The 22482-nt window shown below is 53.8% G+C and overlaps 9 protein-coding genes across 9 annotated transcripts; 3 read left to right on the plus strand and 6 right to left on the minus strand.

The window, feature by feature from the left end:
* Nucleotides 1–1786: 1786 nt before the first annotated feature.
* On the plus strand, nucleotides 1787–2477 carry N0V96_000005 (uncharacterized protein; the record flags this gene model as incomplete). The annotated part of the gene is made up of 2 exons (XM_053191851.1): nucleotides 1787–1825; nucleotides 1926–2477. 2 exons carry the CDS (start codon nucleotides 1787–1789, stop codon nucleotides 2475–2477), a joined length of 591 nt encoding a protein of 196 aa, XP_053050935.1.
* Nucleotides 2478–3055: 578 nt separating this feature from the next.
* On the minus strand, nucleotides 3056–4600 carry DPH2 (Diphthamide biosynthesis protein 2; the record flags this gene model as incomplete). Its single annotated transcript, XM_053191850.1, has 1 exon — nucleotides 3056–4600. One exon carries the CDS (start codon nucleotides 4598–4600, stop codon nucleotides 3056–3058), a length of 1545 nt encoding a protein of 514 aa, XP_053050934.1.
* A 519-nt stretch (nucleotides 4601–5119) lies between these two features.
* N0V96_000007 (uncharacterized protein) lies at nucleotides 5120–6370 on the minus strand (the record flags this gene model as incomplete). Its single annotated transcript, XM_053191849.1, has 1 exon — nucleotides 5120–6370. The coding sequence occupies one exon, from the start codon at nucleotides 6368–6370 to the stop codon at nucleotides 5120–5122; it is 1251 nt and encodes a 416-aa protein (XP_053050933.1).
* A 2452-nt stretch (nucleotides 6371–8822) lies between these two features.
* On the minus strand, nucleotides 8823–9365 carry N0V96_000008 (uncharacterized protein; the record flags this gene model as incomplete). Its single annotated transcript, XM_053191848.1, has 2 exons — nucleotides 8823–9223; nucleotides 9290–9365. The coding sequence occupies 2 exons, from the start codon at nucleotides 9363–9365 to the stop codon at nucleotides 8823–8825; spliced, it is 477 nt and encodes a 158-aa protein (XP_053050932.1).
* Nucleotides 9366–12558: 3193 nt separating this feature from the next.
* On the minus strand, nucleotides 12559–13898 carry N0V96_000009 (uncharacterized protein; the record flags this gene model as incomplete). Its single annotated transcript, XM_053191847.1, has 3 exons — nucleotides 12559–13348; nucleotides 13431–13739; nucleotides 13831–13898. The coding sequence occupies 3 exons, from the start codon at nucleotides 13896–13898 to the stop codon at nucleotides 12559–12561; spliced, it is 1167 nt and encodes a 388-aa protein (XP_053050931.1).
* A 1480-nt stretch (nucleotides 13899–15378) lies between these two features.
* On the plus strand, nucleotides 15379–16734 carry JIP5 (WD repeat-containing protein jip5; the record flags this gene model as incomplete). The annotated part of the gene is made up of 2 exons (XM_053191846.1): nucleotides 15379–15646; nucleotides 15740–16734. 2 exons carry the CDS (start codon nucleotides 15379–15381, stop codon nucleotides 16732–16734), a joined length of 1263 nt encoding a protein of 420 aa, XP_053050930.1.
* A 467-nt stretch (nucleotides 16735–17201) lies between these two features.
* N0V96_000011 (uncharacterized protein) lies at nucleotides 17202–18356 on the plus strand (the record flags this gene model as incomplete). Its single annotated transcript, XM_065755786.1, has 2 exons — nucleotides 17202–17739; nucleotides 17794–18356. 2 exons carry the CDS (start codon nucleotides 17202–17204, stop codon nucleotides 18354–18356), a joined length of 1101 nt encoding a protein of 366 aa, XP_065615026.1.
* A 59-nt stretch (nucleotides 18357–18415) lies between these two features.
* N0V96_000012 (uncharacterized protein) lies at nucleotides 18416–19726 on the minus strand (the record flags this gene model as incomplete). The annotated part of the gene is made up of 6 exons (XM_065755787.1): nucleotides 18416–18524; nucleotides 18574–18699; nucleotides 18760–18831; nucleotides 18894–19337; nucleotides 19407–19458; nucleotides 19549–19726. The coding sequence occupies 6 exons, from the start codon at nucleotides 19724–19726 to the stop codon at nucleotides 18416–18418; spliced, it is 981 nt and encodes a 326-aa protein (XP_065615027.1).
* A 1151-nt stretch (nucleotides 19727–20877) lies between these two features.
* On the minus strand, nucleotides 20878–21933 carry QA4 (3-dehydroshikimate dehydratase; the record flags this gene model as incomplete). Its single annotated transcript, XM_065755788.1, has 1 exon — nucleotides 20878–21933. One exon carries the CDS (start codon nucleotides 21931–21933, stop codon nucleotides 20878–20880), a length of 1056 nt encoding a protein of 351 aa, XP_065615028.1.
* Nucleotides 21934–22482: the final 549 nt, after the last annotated feature.

Raw genomic sequence — 22482 nt, forward strand, 5'->3', positions numbered from 1 at the left:
ATAGTACCTTGCAGTGTAGGTGATGTGCTACAGTACGTGGGTACTTGGTGTACTGACTACGGAGGCCTACCTTAGGTACCGCAAGTTCCCAACTTTTCAAGCAAGTGCAAGGTGGAAAGTGCAAGGGAAGGAACTGGGCAGATGGCACCTCAGGCCTCGGCCAAAAGGGGACAGAGAGGATGCCGATCGCCGACGTCATTGCTGGTGACGCATCTCACCTCACCACACCTCACCTCAGGCTTCATCAAACACCTCTAACCTCACAGTCCTCACATCACTTGCCCTTTCCTCTCTACTCAGTCTCCGGAAGAGATCTTACCAATTAAATAAACTCAGACATACCTACTCGCTCGTACCGGGTGCAAAGTAGAAGTAGGTACGGTGTACGGATACGTGAGAGAGAAATCATGGTGCTCGGACTCCCGCTCTGCGACATGCCTGGCTGCAGTCCGTGTCATTGTTTGACGGCCGTTTGCTCGTCCCTGGCCCTTGGAGACAGCCTTCAAGCAAGGCCGTGCAACGATATCCATACATACCCAAGGTGCTCTGTACCAAGCTTGCACACTACCACCTCCGTACACACGAGGTACGTCTGCGTGGTTATATGCGTACCTTACGTAGTATGTAGCCGAGTTGCGAGAGAGAGCGAACCGCTGCACCGAGCTGCGCAGCCGGAACCCTCTTTCTTCTCCCACAGTAGTTCCCGGACCCATGTGAATCTGTCACCTTGTAAAATTGTGAGGCCTTCATACCCGTTCGTGCCTATTCCGTCCCATCGCACGCCCGCCTGTTCACCGTATGGATTATTCAATCTACATGAGTGTGAGATTGAAATCTACAGGCCAGAGTGAGAGTGAGAGTGAGAGTGAGAGTAGGATGAAAATACAACAGGAAATGACTAAAAGACGGGAAACGGGCAGGGCACCCGGCATCTTGGATGCTACCTTGACCTTCCTTACCTTGCCTTTTGCTGCCTCACCATCCATGATTCCATGAATGGTCGACCATTCTCCTTTCACCTTGACACCTCCATCATCCTTGGCCCATGCATCCTTGACTGCCAACCCGCGATCCAGCCCAACCTCCCCCATTTGAGTACCACACACCAACGACTTGCACCAGTTCACCACCACGACAAAATAAACCTGGCCTTGCGCCTTGCGACTTGCCTTGCTTTTTTGTTCTTTTTTCTTGTCTTTTTCTCTCGCTCTCTCACGCAGACACACACACACACACACACACTCTCTCTCTCTCTCTCTCTGTTCCTCGCCCACCCCCGGTCCAATTTGCTGCTGCTGCCCACTCTGGATGGGCTTGTCCCAACTTGCAACTTGCAAGACTCGCTGACCCAAACCCAAACCCGACCTGCATTGGCTCTGTTTCTGGCTCACTCCTCACACACACACAAGTCGCACCTTGTTTATTTAACCACCCTTCCCGCCCCATCCCAACCACCCACTCGTTCATCTGAAGGGGCTCTAGAAACAAAACACGAGCGACAGAGTAAAAAAAAAACCCCGAGTCTGCGAGACTTTGATTGTCTGCTTTCTCACTACCTACTCTACCTAACTTGGTAGCTCCCCTTCATCGGCCGCCTTTGTCTTTGTCGATCTCCAGACTCTTTGGATCCGTAGTCGCCTGTCGCCTGTCGCCTGCGCAATAACAATAACAATAACAACACCACCGCTACCGCCGGCGCATCTTATCGCATCTTTTCTACGCAGCAATCAGTAGCATCTTGCCCGGCCGGTCAGGCTCCCAACCGCCCGCTATGTTATTCGCCGTCATGTTCGCGGCGACGCGATTCCTCCAAATCGTCACCTTGGTACGTTTTCTCCCTCACTGATACATCATCTCTCGACTACACGATTTATTTATTGATTGATTTTAATTCACTTTTTTCCTTAACTGACACAATGCCACAGATCCCAACCATGGGTATGCTCGCCTGGTTCGTCGATGGCTTCGTAAAGCGCAACGTTATTGTCCCCGACTCCATCCTCGTCCTCTTCATCGTCTCCGTCCTCGCCCTCGCCTGGGCTATCTTCACCCTCTTCAGCTACCACCGCAGCAGCACAAATGCCCTATTCGTCGCAGTCATCGACCTTGGTTTCGTTGGTGCTTTCATTGCCGCCGTCTGGTACCTTCGTGGCATCAACTACGTCGACTGTACGAACCTCGCACGCGACGGCCGCTGGTCCGCAAACTTTCCCGGCCTGGTCACCATCTCTGGGCCCCGCTTCAACCTCTTCACCGATAAACCCTGTGCCATGCTCAAGGCATCCTGGGTCTTTGGCATCATCAATACCATCTTATTCTTCTTCACCGCTGTTCTCGCCTGGATGCACGGTGACCGCCTGTCCTCCAGCTACGAGCGCAAGTCCTACCACCACGGACGTCACCGCCGCCACCGCTCTCACAGCCACCGCTCTCACAGCCGTCGCAGCTCCCACTCTCATCGTCGCGTGTACGTTTGAGACCTATTTAACCGAGATCGACGACAATCGCACTGCTTTTTTTTTTTTCTTTTCTTTTTTTCTAGGGGAGGGGGAGGGAAATTTGACGACTTGTGCAAGAACGAGAATAACAAGAAGACAAGATGAGATACCATAGTATGACACGATAGGATGTTGAGAGCATATGTCCGATGCTCAGGGATGGTTCATGTAATTCCAGCGACCCGGCGCATGTTGTGGATGGCATACTCGTTCATGATGACGAATCTAACGACATTGATTCACGACATCTTTTTTCTGCCATGCTCTGCCTTTGCAATGCCATTATCACTGGCCTGTGTCCGACTTGGTGATTGTCTTGTGCTTTCCCTTCTTTCTTACCACACTCAGAACGACTGTTTGGCTTGGCCAAACGACTGACCGTGAGGTGCTCTACGGTGGGTCCAGGCCAAATCGCACTTCAGAACACGGTAGCAATGACATGTTAAATCATGATGGAAAAATTGGTATCTTGAGGTTCTCACTAGTATCTATGTATATGTCTTGTTTCTACCACACCTTGCGCCGATTCAACATAACCCGTCAGCCGTCACTCTTATTCATGCCCTGCCAGCGTCTTCACCAACCGTGTAACCCCGCGCAACACCGCTCCGGCCCTCCTCGACGACGGTGCTGCTCTCCTCGTCGTAGTCCGTTCCGAGACCCTGCCACGTCCGTTGCGAACGCAAGTACTCGGCACCGGGGCTTAGCACGCCGTTGATGGTGGCCACCTCGCCCACCTCGCGCTTCACCAAAGCCGACTGACCAGGCTTCTTGCTGCTGCTGCTTTCCTCCCCATTGTCGCCGCCGGTTTTGAATTCGCCGTTGGCCGACCGTATCGGCATTCTCATCGGCCGACTGGCCACCAGCTTGCCAGTGCGCAAGTCGTATTCCGGCGGCGCCGACTCGTCCTCGTCCAGCTCCTCCTCCTGTCTGACCGCGTCGTGATCCATCTTCTCGATACCACCCCACCACTCGAGGCCCCATACACGCTCGCTCTCAGGCTTCAGCGCCACCTCCATCTCAAAGGGCGTGATGACGGGCTTGAAGAACCCGGCGTCCTCTTCCACCAGGCCGCTCTCCCAGCACCCTACGACGACCCAGCCGTCGACTTCGGCAAAGTTGGCCAGCTTCGCGGCGTTCAGCTTGCCCACCACGACCGTGTAGCTCTTTTTCCCGGCTTCGGCGATACGCCGGCGCAGGAGGTCGATGCTTCCGAGGTAATTGGACACGGAGAGCGTGTTGACGAGAATGCCCACTACACCAGCGGTCGCCAGGGTCAGCACGCGGGCGAATCGTCGACGAAGGAGGGCATTTGTTGTTCGTGTTGGATCGTCGGTCGACAGGCTCGGCGTCGAGAGAACATGGAGAGAGGCCATGCGGGTCTGGAGCGCGAGGAGGAGCGCTGGGGGCGGTGTTGAGATGTGGAAGAGAGAGTGCTCGGACAGGTCGGCAGTCGGGGGGCCGTCCGATGACGAAGAGTCGATGATCTTGCGGTTTGGGATCGTGCCGACCGGGTCATGTGTCACTTCGGTCTGCAGCAACGCTGTGTATCCCGCCGAGCGCAGTTTCGTCGTAAGGGGGGCGACGTGGTCCTGATATGTGACGTCGGCCACCACAACCACCTTGTGCTGCTTGTCGGGGAATTCTTTAGAAAAGGCCTCGACTACCTGGTCAATGTCAAGAGTGTGCCGTGTAAAGACGTAGATGACGGGCAGCCTCGACGTCGGCGATAGGCATGAGCGGCCATAGTGTACGACAATCTGGGCGTCGGCATGCTCAGCCGCGATCTCGTCGACGCAGCAGGCGCTGTAGGACGTGTCGGCGAGGATGTACACGCGATGGGTTTCGCTGCCGCCCAGAGCCACCGTTAGCGCCTCTGCGACCCACGAGGCGTCACGTAGCATGGCGTCGGGGAACTGGAGGGCGACGCGGTTCCAGCCGCCCTCCTTGATCTCGCGCGCCGTGCGCTCAATCTCGTAGATGGAAGCGAGCTCATCTTGGGTGCGCTCAGCAGTCGGTGGAGGTGGAGGCGTCGGCGTCGGGTCTTCGAAGGTGTATTCGGCGGGTGTCGAGAGGACGGGCGCCGCTGAGAGTTCTGTCATGGCCGCCGGCTGTTTGCAAAGACCAAGAGAAAACTTTTTTTTTTCTTTTTCCTTGTAAAAGGGTTGAGGAAGAGGAATCAGTCGATGGCGGGGTTGCGCTAATGGCGGGGTACCAAAAATCAAGGTCAGGTCCCCGATTCACCTTGTCGGTGAGCTCGGTGTACATATGTTGATTGATTGATACCCACTTTGAATTGGAAACTCTTGTAAGTCGATTGGTCAACGATCTTCTCTACTGAGTACACTGCGGGAGGCAGTGGACGGCTCTCGTCTTTCACTGATGAACTACACGATCCAATATTGCAATATCCATTGGGCTTGTTCGTAAAAGGAAATGGTATGATTGTTTATAGGGAAGCCATGACCGATTTCATAACCGATTTCTCTGCTTCTAAGCTATTATTGATGCCTCTACACTGATTCTTCCTCAATGTTGATCATTATCGTGAGGAATGGCATTAGTTTGGGATTGAGTTTGCTCATCCTATGATATATCTCCATTCAAGAGCTTACAGGCACCTAGAACAGGCCAAAACAATTAGCGTAATAGGTGACAGTGGCACTCCAGTCCGAAAAGATGCTCAAGACACCGACGTCTTGAGCAAGCACATGGAGCAGGTTATAGACATCGCCGTCGTTGTTCGTGACGTTGGCAATGGAAGTGTAGTAGTAACCGCCCTTGGTCTCGTCTCCGAGGAAGCCAGAACGCTCCAGGGACCATGATATGATCTTGAGACCCAGCTCCTTGGCCCTGGTCGCATACGAACTGGGCACAATCTTGCCATCTTCGACGGTGACGAGGTAGTACAAAGGAGGGGCCATGATCTTGACACCAGCAGCAGCAAACTGGGTCAGATTGGCAACAGCTCCTGGGTAGGTCTCGGGGGTATCTCCACTCTCGTCCAAGAGAACGCCCTGCTTGCCGAACTCGGGCTCGGCCTTGAGCCAGTAGAGAATATCGGGGTAGTAGAAGGACTGAGGCCAGACCCGCTCAGGGGCTATTCCGGCTTCCTTGTACTCGTCAATCAGCTGCTGCGCGTACTGTTCTTGCGTGTAGTCTCCCTCGAAAGGCATCTTAACCTCGGGGAGCTTGAGCTCGGGAGTGAACTGAAGACCTAGGTCGTTGGTCATGGCGATGTGCTCCTTATGGGTCATAACGGTGCCACAGGTAGAGTAGAGGTCGGTGCGGTATCTCGGGGTACCGAGCAAGAATTCTTTGGGGTTGACGGCCGAGGCATTGAAGCCATCCATCTTGCTGCAAAGAGTCTTGAATTCGGCGACGGTGATGTCCGAGGTGCAACACTTGGCGGTCGCGGCCGTACCGTTGCCGGCGGGGGTGAAGGGGGTAGTGCACTTGGCGTTGAGCTCGGGTATGGTAACGATGTTGGTCGTCGTGTGAAGATCGCACTGGGAGTGACGGCAGACTAATTGGCGGTCCTTGGTGAAGGCAACATCGCACTCGAGAACGCCAGCACCCATACGCGCACCGGCAAGGTTTGACTCGACTGACTCTTCGGGGATCATCAGAGTACCGCCGCCACGGTGCCCAATGCTCCAGGTGGAGGGCTTGATGGGCTGCTCTGAGCACGACTGCAGTTTTTCCTTCAAAGGGCCCTCGTCCATGTCGTTGACCAGCCAGTAGGGTCTCGGGCCCAATTGAATGCTGGTGATGGGCTTGTAGACAGGAGCTGGTTTGGGACAAGGGACAGCATTGACCTGGCGGGAAGCGACAGCCACGAGGCTCGAGACGACGATGGAGTTGAAATGCATCTTGACTGGCGGCCGATGATGACTGGTCGATGTCTCGCGCAACGATGGGACACGGCGATCAGAGAGAACTCGCCGGGGAGGGGGAGGCCGAGGGAGGAAGGACTGCGGCAGCTGGAGCGGGAGCTGGAAATGAGAGAGACGGGGAGAGAGAGAAGCGGTCGGTCACTTGAGTAGACGCGAGTCGAGGTGACCCCTTCTTATGTAGGTCGGTCTTCTGGAGCCTGAAGGGCGTGGTGGTTATTTTGCCAAGACTACCAGCGGCTGCGATGACGGATAGGTTTGATGAGGGCCCCGGTGTGGAAAAGGTGGTTTACAATGACCAACGCACTGCTAGTCTCGCAACATGATGCTGAGCAGTTCGTGGAAGGCTGCAGATTGAATATGCCCTGGCAATATGTCGGTCGGGCCACATGCTTGCATTCGGTATAGCCGTCTGATGTCTTCCCTGTGATGATTTAGTAGCGTATGTGTATAGTTCCGTCCCGTGTATGGAGTAGTGTAAGGTAGGTATCGGGGAGACAGGGACAAGGTCAGCACCACCCACAGCATCCACAGCGTGGAACAAGATGAATGGGGAAATGACAAGTCGGCCGTAGAATGCGCTGGGTATCAGCACGTGTCAATGGAAGGATCATGTCCCTGGAAAGAAAAGATATGGCGCAGCAGTAGAGTCGTCCGTCCGTGTAGATAGGTACGATCTATGAAGTAATACTATCCGTACGGAGTACTCTGTAATCACTGAACAAGCAGAAGTACCCTAGGCAAGCCGGGCAAGGCAGGATGGACAGCTTCAGGGATTTGGAGGAGCTTACTGTATAAGGTAAGGTAAGGTAAGGTACCCTCCCCGGGTTTGTTTGTTTCCCAGGAGTATCGTACACTACACTATCTGTAGGTTCCATCTGTGAGTGTGAACCGAAGGTGCCATGTAAGAGAGGGCGAGAGTGAGGGGTCAACGGCGGCACGGCCCCACTAGAGGTCCTTGGCGGCCCCGCAACTGCTGTGGAGCAGAGCTGCGTGCCAAAAGTACGTCCCCTCATTCGCCAATTGGGCCATCCCAAGCTCCGATCCCACCCACCTCACCTCAGGGCTGATAAGGAAGGTTGCTATCCCACGCCTTCCATCTACCTTAGGTATTCTTCCCACTCGAGATGCCTTCCATGGTAAGGAACCTTACCTTACAGTACCTCTGCTGCACAAGGTACCTACCAAAGGAACCTAGGAACCTTGAGTTCCCTCCATTCCATTGCATCGTGAACCTCACTGGTTGCACCCCGATGCACGTGCCCGACCTGTAGACACACCGAGGTGAATCCCTGACCGACGATACCGGACTGTTGGCCGACCAGGCAGTCCCACGGCGGGGGGCCTACCGACTGCTGTTGCTCACCTCACCGTCCAAACCCGAAAGCTGTCTTTTCCCGCCGAGCCCGTAACCGGCAGCCGGCATCTCCGGTGCCAAAAAAAAAACCGCGTCGCCGCCTGTCGCAATCTAACTACCCTACCAGGTAAGGTAGGCTGGTAGTCTCCCATACCATGGTATTGCAACCAGAGCGGATCACTGCCAAGACGCCCATATCAAACCAACGAGTCATTGGCAGCGACCGACCCTCCCCCCCGCGACCGAGACAAGGTTCGAAAGCTTAGGATATCTTCTCTCATCCGTACGGATTTTTTAATCTGTCCGGTAGGCTGGGATATTAGGAGTATTGCCAAGTACCAGAGGATACGCGCCTCCTTGCTACTCGGTAGACATCACACTCCAAGACTCCGATATAGAAGCCTTTTATCTGAGTCTTGTATATGCAAAATGCTAAAGTCACCAGGAATTGCCCTGGAACTCTAGGAACGGAAACAAAGATGGTCGGCAACTTCACGTTGAACATCATTCGTCGGTTGTACAGTTCCGAAGATTGATGGGATACATCAACTGCCACCTGATGTTTCGTGAAAGACTCCAGGCCATTTGCTTTGTTCTCGATGATCTTGATCTGACTAGGGACTCTTCATCCACCTTATACAAGAAATCATACTTCGGATAAAATGACCAATAGTTGTGACAGTCAAATGCCTGAATTACATACACATGTACAAGTTACTATCACAGTGAAAATGATGAGCTATAACCGCATGCATTTAACTTTCAATTTATATCCGCAGCAAGTATGGTACCCAGGGGTTGGCAAATATTTGCACGGGATTTGCACATGAGACTCCGAGGTTTGCGCGTGGAATGATTGATAATATTAGGGTATTGATCAAGACTCATTTTCGGCCTGAAATCTTACGCACCCAAACTATAAACGCAAACCGTAACACCAGCTATGTTGGCCAAACAGAAAAGTAACCAAGAAGCCCATAACTCCGTTTCGTGCTTTGGGGTATTTCCACGTCATTCTCAAGGCCGTTCAAAATCAAGCCAAAATGTATCGTACTCGTTGTAGGTTTTGATTGTTTAAGCACCGGGGTAGGCGTGGTTGTGCTTGGTAGCATGGCCGCGCGAGCGCATGGCCTCGAGAGTGTCGAGAACAGTGAGGAACATGAAGATGGCCCAGATGAAGAAGGCAAAGGCGACAGCAGCCTGAGCGGAGCCGCAGTATGTATTGGCGCCGCAGTGAGGGGCTCCAACAAAGACAGCAAGGGCGATGGCGCCAGCGAACCAGAAGATGGTGGTAATGACGAGCAGCGCGAGAGAAACGAGCTTGTGGAAGAGGCGGGTCATGTACAGAGGGGTCAAGCCGACGTAAGCAAGTACGAGCAACGACCAGACAGAGTTGAAGATGAGAAAGTTGACGATATCGGGAGAGCGAGACCACCAACCGCTCCAGCCGTTGTAGCCATTGTAGCCGCTGGCAACTGTGATGGTGTTAGTTCGTGTGTTGATTCAAGGCTGTGCCGAAGAGAGAGGAGGAGGAAACATACCATATGAAGTAAGGCCGAGCTCGATGATGGAGAAGACGGCGGCCACGATGTGGGCAATGGGCACGAGGGAGACCATACTGAGCGTGTAACTGCTGCCTCTGATAGTATGTGTGAAAGGGATGGTGTAGACTGATGGAGATATCGCAGGTTTACGAGAGGATTGAGAACTGGCTAGGTTGATGGGGTTGGATGAAGGGATGGAGACAGAAACAATTCACAAGCAGGCTGGCAGAGGCAATGGCATTGAATAAGTAGTAGGCGAGAGGTGACAGAAGCTGGGCGAGTTTTCCCTGTTGGACTACGAATTACTAGTTGATAGAATGGCGTCAGATGGGGGGTGCGTGGAAGAATAGGAACAGAAGGAAAGATGGACGCATCGCACAGGAAATGGCTGCCGCGGCTTTCAGGCACCGTGCAAAAGCAGACAGACCGCCGTTGGGTTGGGCTTGGTCTTGGTTGAAGGTCACCACTACGTAGTCAAAAGGCGAGAAATGTGTAAGGTAGTAAAGTACCTACCTGCGTGAGGACATTGAATAGAGTTGACGATGCGTAATGGGAGGGGTGTAAGGTACGAATAGGTAGTGGTACCGTGTATGAGCTTGTGAGGTAAGGTAAGGTAAGGTGAGGTGGAAAGAGGGGCGTGTGGTGGTGTGGAAGGGTCGAGAATGACGTGGTTCCAGCCGTGGGCATGACCTCATTGTCGACCTTGGGATGCCTCCACCAGGGCTGAAAGGCCATTCTCGCCAATAAAACATAGGCGCTAACAGTGAGTCGCCGCTAATCCTCAGCCACTTCAGGCCACTCATCGTGGCGGGTGACACTCGCTTAGCTGGTGATCTCCGCTATCTCACCCCGGCTCTACTGCGTAGGTAAGCGTCACTCAGACCGTGCCCAAGAGACGTACCCAAGGGACGTACCCAAGGGACGTATCCAAGGGACCTACCCAGCCGTGCCTCGCACCTTCCATCATCTTCAATCCCAGTGAAAATCTTGTCAAACCTCCACTGGAACTAAACAACCTAAGGTACCTAAGGTAAGGTATTCGTGGGTACATACGGCACCTTAGTGTAGGTAACTTCTCATCCGGTGGAGAACATGAAAGAGTCTAAGACTTGGGCGTGCCATGTCATGTTCCAGTCACATCAAGGCATCTATCTCTGCAATCTCCAGGATATTTCCAGACTTCCATCTACGGATATGCTATGCTCCGTATCCGTACTCCATCCATAAGTACCTATGGCTCGCTATGTTCTAGACCGGAACGCCGTTGCCGACTCTTCGATGCCCGTTGTCGTTTCCTCATTTGACGCGACTCTGATTAGGTACCTTAGGTGCCTTAAGGTAGTCTGTAAATACCTGTAGAAGAGGTCTTGAAAAGAGTACAAGAATCATACACTAGACAAATGGAAGAAAGAAGCTGCCTAAGGTACCTTACCTGATGTACTTCCATATCAAACCTCGGGGTTCCATTCCCATGTTTAGCTCCTAAGTTCATCTATCTTGTCTAAGGTAGACAGACAGCTGAACACATTCCCCAAACTAGGTTGACTCGGCTTGAGAGACAAACGGTGAAACAATCCATCAAGTCTCAATCAAAACATCCTGACGTTGCCCAAGCCCAAGGGCAGCCACTGACAACCTCACGGTTCACCGCACCTCTCCGCGACCCTGCATTCTGCAGTCTTTTGGCCCGTTATGCAGAGGTATGGATGACGGACCCGTGCATCTCACACACACCCCTTTCCGCACTCCCAACCAACTACCGGTGCTAGCTAAGCCGAAAAAGCACCACCAGCGTATCCATCTGAGCTGCACAGGCACACAAGCTCGATTTTTGACGACCGCTCAACCCAAGGTCAACTGCCGCCGGCCCTAATCGAGGCAGGCGCATGATACCTTACGTATGAAGGCAACGTCGGCAAAGAGCGGGTCTCTCGCCCCGGTCTCGGCTCCGGCACGACGAAACCCGTCACCCGCCGAAGACGGGATTTCTAGACATTCCAAGGATTAGGTCCCAAGGGCCCAGAGTTGAGGTTGGGAAGACTTTGATCCCTGATGACGTGAGTCCACAAGCCTTCGTATCCAACTTCCAACCTCCCTCCAACCCACCCAGTGCCACACTGCAGTGCCGAATGCCAACAGCCTCTCAGACCGCCAGGCGCCTTCATCGCCCTCCGCTCTTTTTCACTTCAAGCTTCATTCAGCCCCTTGCCTCAGCCAACCTGTTACGGGTACTTACGCGTCCTCTTGCTCTCGCCCTCTCGCTTCTCAGTCTCGCCCGAATCCTCTTTCCCACAACCACAGTTTTAATCCTCGTCTTTCAAGCCCTTTATGGTGGACCCTAGTGAACCCCGTGAACCCTTAGACCCAGTCAGTTCCTTTCGTCCCACTGCATCATCTCCATCCGCGCTCGAATCTGATGCTTGGCCCTGACATTTCACTCCACGGGCTATTAGATGAATTACTTACGGCTGAAGGTTAACGACGGTGCCTCTTCTCCGAATTCAAAGCGCCAACCATTCCACATGGCATAGCAGAACGCCATTACGTCGAGGCGGATTTTTTTTCCAAGACATGTGCATGAGACATGCATTTTGTTAGATCGCTGAGCAACCCTATTGCCCACTAGAGTCTAGATCCAATTCGCGAGCCATCTGCGCGAATGCTGGTAGATGAAGCTAGTGTCGGGTTAGCGACAATACCTACCTAAGTAGGTATTCATATTGAACATTAGCTCCAGAGATGCGAGTATGTGTTCAGATTAGGTACCTACCTGCTACATACTCCTATACGTAATTATCTGCAGTACCTACACGACCTCAAAACCTACGGAATCTGGGTAGCTGCAGACGCCATCATCCGCCTCGGCAACCACTTGGCCAGCAGGCTTGTCAGCCTAACACAAGGTAACTGTCGGAGCGATAACACATTCTAGGCATACCGCACGCAGAGCACAGGCACAGCCTACGAGAAAGCCAAGCTTGCCAGTCGCGGAGTCTTGAACCAACTACATTTTCATTGGGTCTCACCATAGCGGGCAAGAGTAGGCCAGCAATCGACTTCGTAATTCTCAACATTGCCGTCGTTAACCACACTCCAATAACCACATACAAGCCCAGACTTATAGGCCGAAATTCATCAGTCAGCGTCCTCAGTTCACGTGCTATGGTGCACGATTGGCACTATGCGCAACCCGGCAGTGAGTCTGATTGTTCACAAAGCGAAACAGAAAGTCATGGCAAAGCTTCGCTGGCTCTGTCAGGGGTCACCTACAGCTCATCAGCCTCGTGAGGGCCAGGACCCCAAGGGAAGCTCCCTCTGCCCCTGCGCTCCGCCAGGCCTTTGTTGACCGCCTTGAGGTTATTGTACTCGGGGCCGTCCTCGCCCAGGCCCCAAGCGAATACGCCGCCGAGTCTCTTGTCGTCGACAAGGGCGGGGAATTTGCGAAGGATCGCATCGGGGGTATCGTATGTCCAGAACCGCTTCTCGGCCCTGTCAAGGTAGTAGTAGCCTCCGCCCTCCTTGTCATACTTGCCCTCTTTTTGAGCTCTCTCGAAAGAAGCCTTTACGTCTTCTTGGACCCCGTCGTTCCAGCTGAAGCCTCCTGTCTGGCCTAGATCTCCACCCGTAACGGGATCCTCCATCAGCGGTGTCGGGCACCCTACCTCCTTTCCCTCTGGACAGTCCGTCGTCTTGAACCACTTGGTATAAAAGGCAAAGCCGAGATTGATCTTGTGAGCCGGGACTCCTCTAGCCATGTAATTGTCGACGGCAATTCTGGACAGCTCCATGCCCGTGTGATGCTTGGTCACATTATCGCGGCGGTTCATCATGTCGTACGTCATGACATTGACAAAGTCGAGGCTGCGGACGATACGGGGGACCGTTTCCTTGGTGAAGGCAATCATGTCGCGCTCGAGACCCGGAGTCGCGGCCGAGATGAGCTTGCCCTTGGGGAGCTGTCTGCGGACCTCCTCAAGCAGCAAGGGGTATGCCTCGATCTCCCACTTCTTTTCCTCGTTGGTGCTGTTCTTGACCTTGTAGTCCTCGCCATTGCCACTGGACTGGGATTTAGTAAATGTCTCTGCTGTGACTCTTCGTAGTGGCCGCAATTGTGGGTAGTCGGGTGATTGAAGCTCACCCAGGGTATTCCCAATCCATATCAATACCGTCAGCACCTGTTGCCTTGACCATGTCGGCAACATTCTGGGCCCACTTCCTCCGCGACTCCGGGGTGCGGGCAGCGGTGTCGAAGCCCTTGGTGTCGCTCCAGCCGCCAATGGCGACCATGACTTTGGTGCCAGGCATGAACTGTGTGCGGACCTTGTCAACGGTGGTGAAGAGGGGCCACTCGGCCACGTCTTTGTTGAAGGTATCCGAGTTCATGAAAGCCAGCTCCACGTGGGTGATGTGAGACACAAGCTCTCTAGAGGGGACGTTGGGGTGTTGGCTATGGCTTGCGTTAGCGGTTCATGGCCGTTTCTCTTAGCTACCTACCGAAGCCGCCTTGTGATGAGCTTTAGCGGAAGCTATTCACTTACCCAGTGAGATACATGACGCATTTGAGATCAGATGCAGCCTTTTCGGCGGTCTCCTGGGCAGAGGCCATTGCGACGGACTGCAGAAGTATGAGCAGACCGCCCAGAGCGGTGAACAGGAGCCTCATGTCTGTGTCAACGTGGTAAGGGAGGACGGCTTCGAGGTGTGGAAACTCTCGCAGGGCGCGGGCATGAGCTTGGAAATGAAGAATGGGAGCGAAAGGTGCAAGAGGGGTCCAAGGTCAGGAAGAGACAGTCAAGAGATGGACAGCAGACTTAAACACAGAGGAACAGACCAAAGAAAGCAAAGACGGGCGGCACAGAATGGAAACGACAGGTGAATCAGTTGCCGGCTGTCCGATGTTTCCTCAACTTCCTCTTTTCGCCGGGATCTTCTCGGTGCAGGAACCCCGCTGTGGCGGATGCGCCCCAAGGTACCCTACCTTAGGTGCCTCGGTTTCCCACCTATCTGGCAGTGGAAGGGAGGTAAGGTAGGTACCTTACAGTACTTCAGGACGGTGCTCTCGTGGTGTTTGGCGGCATTGGCGCACCTGCTTGCCCGGGGGACCCGCAGCAATTAACCTTAAGGCAACGGGACGTTCTTTCCAAGGCGGGGAGATACGAATATTCGGGAATCTCTCAACCCAGTGGAAGGCACCTTGGAGACATTGAAACAGAATACCCTACGTTACCTTGGGTCAGACAAGGTACATCCCAAAGATGGTAATTAGGAACTCGGTTTTATCCATCCCAAGGCCGGAAACCTCAAGCAAAGTAAGTACCTATTCTCAAAACTGAAAAGAGGTGCAGCAGGTGGAATACAATAGTGTACGTGTCAACAATCCTCATTGTATCCGCGCCCGAGGTGTCTGCTCCAGATCAATTGACAATTCTGCCGGTGGGACAATTTTCAAGTCGCCGGATCACATGGGCCAATAACCGACTGCCCGGCTGGTGTGTTGCAGCGAAGGGAACCCGACCATGGAGCTTGAATATAACTTTGATGCAGAGGGACGAACCCACTTGCATCCCTGTACCACAATAAGATAGTGAAATTACTTGCTGATACGTACTTCATGCCTGGAAAGCTAAAGGTACCCATAATATCCGTAAGGTATTCCAAGTTCCCAACTGTCCAGTCCCTTGTTTGTTTTGAACCGGCAATAAAGAGACATGAAACTGAGCGCTCGGGTGTTCTGCGTTTTGTGGCTTCTAAACATTGTACGGAGTACGTGCTCGGTGCATACGGTGTATCCCCCAAGGTATGCAATTGCATGCCGACCAGGTCCTCCCCCGGTCCGTCCTTCACCTTGACCAAAAACAACCTAGTGTCTGGTCTGCGCTTCGGTGAGAGCTCTGGTGGGGTCCCTCAACACTCGGTGAATCTTTCACCTCGAAAATTTCATCCCGCCTGCGCGTGTCTAAGTCAAGCAGCCTTCTTCCTGCTTCAACCTGTAATCCGCCTCGACTCATTTTCCCGCGACCTCCTTCTCACACTGCCGCATTTGTTTCCTTCAGCAGAGACCCTCCTGCTCAATTGATGCAGCAATCATGTTTGAGAACCTCTGCACCCTCCCCCTCTCCGCCGAGGTCTTCACCCAGGTTCTCCATCCTACCGCGCCGCTACTGACCGTTGGCTTGTCTACCGGCCATGTCGAAACCTTTCGCCTCCCTTCCTCAGGCGACAACGAATCCGAAGCTTCCGATGAACCGGATACGAGTATAACATCGACCGGTCGGGGGGCTATCGACAGCGTCTGGCGCACAAGGCGTCACAAGGGAAGCTGTAGAGCCCTGGCCTACAGCCACGATGGTTCTGGTAAGTAGCTATGCTTCTAATGCGCTGCAGATATCAATGGAATATCCTCCCCGAAACCCTAGCTGACTTGTGTTTTTTTTTTGGAATCGCTAGCCCTCTACTCCGCCGGTACCGATGGCTTGATCAAGCATTTCTCCCCTACGACTGGCAAGGTTATCTCCAAAGTCATCATTCCCTCCTCGAACAAGCAGATCGACGCCCCGACGCTCATGCACGTCCTGAGCCCCCAAAGCCTCCTTCTCGGCTGCGACTCCGGAGCGATGCACATATTTGATCTGCGAGACGGCGTCCCCTCGGCTAAGCCTGCGCAGACACACTTCCCTCACTCCGACTACGTCTCTGCCATAGTCCCGCTGCCTCCATCCGCCGAGAGTACCTCTGGCTTCTCCAAGCAATGGGTCTCTATCGGCGGTACGACACTCGCTGTTACAGATGTGCGCAGAGGCGTTCTCGTCCGCTCCGACGACCAAGAAGACGAGCTGCTATCTGCTGCCTACGTCCCCGGCCTCGGACCCAAGAACAACAGAAACAACGGTATTGTCGCCGTCGGCTCCGGTTCCGGAGTGGTCACGGTCTGGGACAAGGGTGCATGGGATGATCAACAAGAGCGCATCATTGTTGACGGCGGAAAGAGCGGCGGCGAGAGTTTGGACGCACTGGCATTGGTCCCTGAAGAGCTCGGGCTGGGGAAGAAGCTCGTCGTTGGCCTTGGTGACGGAAGCCTCCGGGTGGTTGACTTGGTCACTAGGGAAGTCGACAAGTCCCTGAACCTCCGACACGATGACGTTGAAGGTGTCATTTCCGTTGCCTTCGACTCTCAAAACCGCCTGATAACGGCCGGCGGTAAGACTGTGAAGGTGTGGGAGGAGCTGTCAGAGCTTCAGGGCGAGGCCGAAGGCAGTGATGAGGATAGCGATAGCGGTAGCGATGACGAGACCTCTGGTAAGCGTCGAGCAGACAGTGACAGCGACGATGATAGCGACAGTGACGACGACTCAAAGCCGCGAAACAAGCGCCAGAACATGGGAGCCGACAAGCTTGGTCCCATGGGCGCGCACGGCATTCTAGGCTTTGACGGTTTGGACTAGTTTGATGTCTTCCATCTATTTAATGATACCCTCCAGTGCCATCTGTAGAAAAGGATGAGCCACCAATGGAACCAATTCAACTCTGTTGCACCGTGATGAAGCCGTGACTTCTACTTCCGGCGTTTGGCTATCCTGGAAGATCCATGCCTCTCGAAGAAGGAGACCGAGCATGTCCTGGCGGCAGTGACGGCCTAACCACAATAATTAGAGAGCTTGGGGACAGTTGACGAGAAATCTCCGTCCTCCTTCCGGCCTATCTGTCGATTGCCGACCTTCAACGCCGGACCCGGGACTTGAGTAACCTCCGCAGCGGTCGGACCCCGCTCCCCGCCGATGACAAACAACTGACAGAATAAACGGCAAGCTTCCTGCATAAACGCACTCATGTCTTCCTTCACGACCTTCACGACATCCACCAGGAATCGTTTCGCTAAACAAAGGCACTGATTAAGTAGCTGCCGTATGCCATGGACGCCATTAATCCCTTCATCTTTGGCATTACCACCCCCAAGGTCTTGTTCGGACCGGGCACCGTCAATGAGCTACCCGGCGAACTCAAGTCCCGCAAACTTTCAAAACCTCTCATCATCTGCTCCCCGTCTCGGACTTCTCTGGCCAAAACGATTGAGGATAACTTGAGAGAAGCGGGTTTCTCAGACGTTTACATCCTCGACACTGCCATTGTTCATAACCCGAGCGATATCATCGGTCCCGCGGTTGACCGAGCACTGGGCCGCGATGTTCTCGTATCAGTTGGAGGCGGCAGTGCCGTCGGTCTAGGGAAGGCGATCGCTCTTCGCACCGGCATGCCCCAAGTGGCTATTCCGACAACGTACTCAGGCTCCGAGATGACACCCATCATTGGAGAGACAAAGGATGGCAAGAAGACGTCAACAACAGATCCCATGATCTTGCCCAAGGTGGTCATCTACGACGTTAACCTGACCATGGATCTGCCGGTCAAAGTCAGCGGTCCGAGTGGTCTCAACGCCATGGCACACTCATGTAGGCCACCCATCCCAAGTGTCAACCTCAAGCTGGAACTGACATATGATCCAGTCGAAGCATTGTACTCCCGCCAAGCTAGCCCGATGACGGACCATTTTGCTCTGGAGTCCATTAGGGCACTGTCAAGCGCCCTACCCGTACTCGCGTCAGACCCTTCCTCGGTCGAGGCACGCACCTCGGCTCTGTACGGCGCATTCCTGGCCGGCTTGTTGGCAGCAGCAACCGGCATCGCCCTGCAGCATAAACTGGCTCACGCGGCCGGCGGCACTCTGAACCTCCCTCACGCCGAGACACACTCCATCTTCCTGCCCCATAGTATGGCGTTCAACGCGCAGGCCTTTCCCGAGGCCACTAGAACCAGGCTCTCCTCCGCCCTTGCGCAGAGTACTGGAGACTCCACTGCGGGCATAGTAGCCGGTCTAAATCACTTACTTCGAATCTTGAATATACCCACGGGCCTCAAGGATATCGGTATGCTGGAGAAAGACATTGATCGCGTTGCTGACGTTGCATCCGATAAGCCGTATTGGAACCCCCGCCCTCTGGAGAAAGGCGCGATACGTGAAATCATCCGTAGAGCGTGGGCAGGGGAGCAGGCAAAGACTGATCTTTGAATCAAGTTGAATTGGATTCCTTCTATTTCTCTTCCTTTTGCTTCTGATGTCTATGTGGTCTACGCGCCGGGTCTCGAGTAGTCCAATGTTCTCACTCGCTTCCACGTCTCCCGCACCACCCTCTCCTGTGCCTGTCGTGCCGTCTCGGTCTCGGTCGATCCTGCGGGCCTGTGTAGTGTCAGCAGTGTTTTGGACTTCGCCTGAGGGCTCGACAAACCGAATGGCGAGGTATAGTCTGCCGCCGAGCTTCGCTTCCGGGACGACGCTCGTGTCTTCGGGAGGGTTTGCTATTGTCACGAGACCACCGGCCTCCTCGAGGATCGCGAAGCCTGCAGCAACGTCCCTAGAGCAGTGATATCAGTTTCCATGACCTATGGAGTCCGTGATAGTCGGGCTAGCTCACCATTCCCAGCATCCGCCCTCCCACCAAATGTCGAATGATCCCATTGCTGTGTATGCCAGATCCAGGGTAGCACTGTAACGTCAGCAAGCGCGACCACCTATGGCATGTCACGCAGCAGACTTGATCGAACTCACCTTCCCAAGCTCCTCATGCCATGCACCATGCCACCCTTACCACCCCGCCCCTTACGCTCAGCAGCCATGTTCATGAAGCTCTCGACCTTGCGGTGCATGTTGCCATCTGGGGTGTCTCGACGGTCCTTGCCCCATTCACAGGAGAAAACGCAGCCGCTGGGCGCATTGGCGGGCAGCGGGTTTAGAACAAGCGGCAGCCTCTGTGTCTCGTTCATCCATGCACCATGTCCCTTGAGCGACGAGAAAGTTTGGTTCAAGAAGGGGGCGTTGATGACGCCAATGACGGGCTTTCCCTTGATAGCGAAACCGATGGAGACGCAGAACATTGGGAACAGATGGGTGAAGTTGACGGTGCCATCGAGGGGATCGACGATCCACGTCGGCCGTTCGTCGACGAGGTAATCACGCGATGCGCCGGCCGAATATGTCTCTTCGCCGAGAAAGCTGCACGTTTATCAACATCACACTGTCCGAGACATTGCAAAGTCGAAGATGAAGGGTGAGTCAACTCACTTGTGGGTGGGATACTTCTTTGCGACGGATGTATGGATGAAAGCTTCGACTTCTAGTAGTGGGCGCCGGTGCTGTCAGCAAGAGACAAGTTGCCTCAACGAGCATTGGGACATGGGCAAATGCAGAGCCGACGGAAACAGACCTGTGTCTGTCTTGGTCACCAAATCGACCGAATTATCCTTCTCCGTGAATGCCTGCGTCTCTCCTCCGGATCCCCATCTTGACCTGGCTGCCGTCATGAGCATCTCTCCTGCCTCTTTGCCCAACTGGACGGCAAAGTCGTAGATTTCGCGGAGCTCGGCGTCGCTGATGTCGGCCATTTTGATGGGTTCTATGATTCGGGCGATCTACGACTGGAAAGATTGGTTGAACAGGCTGTATGGGAAAGCTACCTTACGAAGCAGGCAAGTGAAGAAATGCAAGAGTCAGAAAGAAGAAGAGTTGCGTGAAACTGCGAGCAAGAGCAAGAGGCAACGAGACAAGCTGTCCGCAGTCGGCACCGGCACCGGTTCACCTAAGGTAAGGTAGCTAGCGTTAATCAGAGCACCTGCTAAGCTGCAAATCGTCTCGGTGGTGACTCGACGGCTGGGCCGCCGCCAACCGAAGAATAAGCCACTGCGGAAGCACTGCGGATGACGTCCGGTGCTCTATCAGCGGGGCATCCCCGCATAGGACCCCGCCTAAAGAGCCCAAAAATGGTCCTCTAGGCCGCTATCCGGAAGGAAAAGGTACCTGAGGCCAAGGAACACTGCCAAAAGGTCCATTACTAAGGCTGGTGGTGGTGGTGGTGGTGGTGGACTTCCGAGAAAGGAGGGGCACTCACTCACTCACCATCTCCCGTCTGCAACATTGCTGCTTTGGGGATTCTAAGATGAGTGAAAGCGGAGTGAAACACAGAGAGGGATGATGACCTGGGTCTTATATGAAATGACGTGGTGGTTCCCTTTGCAATCACGTAAACACTGGTGAAGCTTTCACGTAGGTGCATCCCGAGAAGTCAACGAATTGTGAAGTCAGAGTCTCAGTGTATCTCAAATCTAGGCGTGGAAATTCATCCATGTTGACTGACTTTAATTCTACCAAGATACCAAAAAGAGCCCCCAATTGATCAGGCTTACTCCAAGACTAAGACTACCTTAGCATATGACAGGAACCATTCGCCGGACACTCTGCACTAATACTGCGCGACAACTCTTTTGAAATCCAAGAATTTGAGGACAATTCTCTACGACCAAAGCTCGACAAATAGGTTCACACACACACCACACCTCCACGAACATGAGATCTCGACAAGGCTTTTGAAATAGACAGACTTCATGAGATCACGCACGCGGAATCAATAAGCGGGAGTCAATATTGATCTGAAGATTTCAATAAGATTATTGGTTTCGTCAAAGAAAAAAAGAAACAGTAGTGTAAATACTATACAATCGCTATGCAAAATGTTCATTCTTCATGCCGTATTATCCCCTCATAGTGACGCCGTGACCTGTGCTGATGGCTCTTCTACTCTCAGCTTCATGTCTCTCACGAGCTTAGACCAAGCGACAGCTCCTCTCTTTGCCAATTCCTCGGGCACACCGTGGTCCTCCTCTGACATCCTCCTGTTGAACAGCTCAAAGCTGACCCAGCCCTCGAAACCGAGACCCTGGAAGATGGCGGCGCAAAGTTCCCGGACGGGCAGATACGCGCCTCTTGAATACTCGCCATAGAATAGACGACAGTTTCTTGACCAAGACATGCGGTGCGGCTGTTCGGCGTTGTAGTAGGGATGCGTTTCGCAGATAGGCTCAGCAAGACGCTCAGCGTCGACGACCTGCACGTAGATAATCTTGGAGACGTCGACAGTCGTGAGCAACCGTTGAATAGAGTCCTTGACAGCTTGCTCGGCATCAACGACCTTTCCGGAAGCCGCGGTAGGGTCCGCAAAGATGCGGCCAGCAATGTTAAACGTATCGAGGCACATGCCAAAGTTGGGCCTGTCGACCCGTTGGATCACCTCCCAGCACGTCTCCCAAACATCCACTCTCGTTCCCCAGGAGAGAGACTCATATGAGAACTGAATAGGGGGGTTGGACGCAGCACCAATGTCTGCTACTTCAGCAAGGTCGGCAATGTGGAGTTCAAGATCCTCAGAAACCTGCTCCGCGGGCAAGACGTTGCTGGGAATCTGGATCAAGTCTGTGCCGAGAACATGGGCAAGCTGGATCCAGACACGCAACTCCTCGATGCGGCGGGCGTGCTGCTCCCGGTCGATGAGTCCCTCAAAGTGTTGGAAAGGCTGAAGGCAGATAATCTCGATATTGCGGACGTCGCACATTCTCTTGACAATGCCAGCAGCAGCGAGCTGGTTGTCAATCAGGGCAGCACCACCGGGCAACTGCTCGGCAACGTCCATGAGATCCTCGTGCCAGAGCTCGATGCCCTGGTACCCATACTTGGCGGCCATGTCCATCTTGTGCTCAAAGCTGTGGCCAGCCCAGCATCGGCCGAGCGACATTGTGCTGATTCCTAACCGGGAAGGCATTGTGATTGTGTGTGAGAGAGATGTGAGCTTGTTGACGATAAAATAACAAGGGTATCGAGTGCGGATGAAATGCGAAGACAACACAAAGACAATTGGGTAATAAGGTGTTATGTGTCGTTCTGGTATTGAGGAGTAGCAAGAAGGACTTAGAAGGAGGATGGAGGGAGTATCTGGTCCTAAAGAGGTGGACGTCTACTGGTATACATTTGCCCTCGGCAGCAGGGGATCGGGAAGATTATTTGCAGCTCTGGATTCCCGTATCTAAGCAGAATGGTAATGACAGACCCATACGGCAACTCTTTCGCAGAGAACGGTAGGCAGCTCTGCCCAATGATCTCGCCTGCTGCCATACTGTATCCGGGTCACACTGGACGCCCGAGGGGCAATGGAGGGAGGAGGAAAGTCATTCACCCGCCAGCTACCCCATCTTGTCGGCGTCAGATGTTTTGCAAGCATACCGATCTGGGGATTTCTGGGGCACCCGAGGGTAGCCGGACCAGTCTGAATGACGCGCTGCCGCACGTCTTCACACTCCGAGCCTGTGGTAGC

The sequence above is a fragment of the Colletotrichum fioriniae genome (genome assembly GCF_027942845.1).
Source record: "Colletotrichum fioriniae strain IMI 355084 chromosome Unknown scaffold_1, whole genome shotgun sequence".
NCBI lineage: Eukaryota > Fungi > Ascomycota > Sordariomycetes > Glomerellales > Glomerellaceae > Colletotrichum > Colletotrichum fioriniae.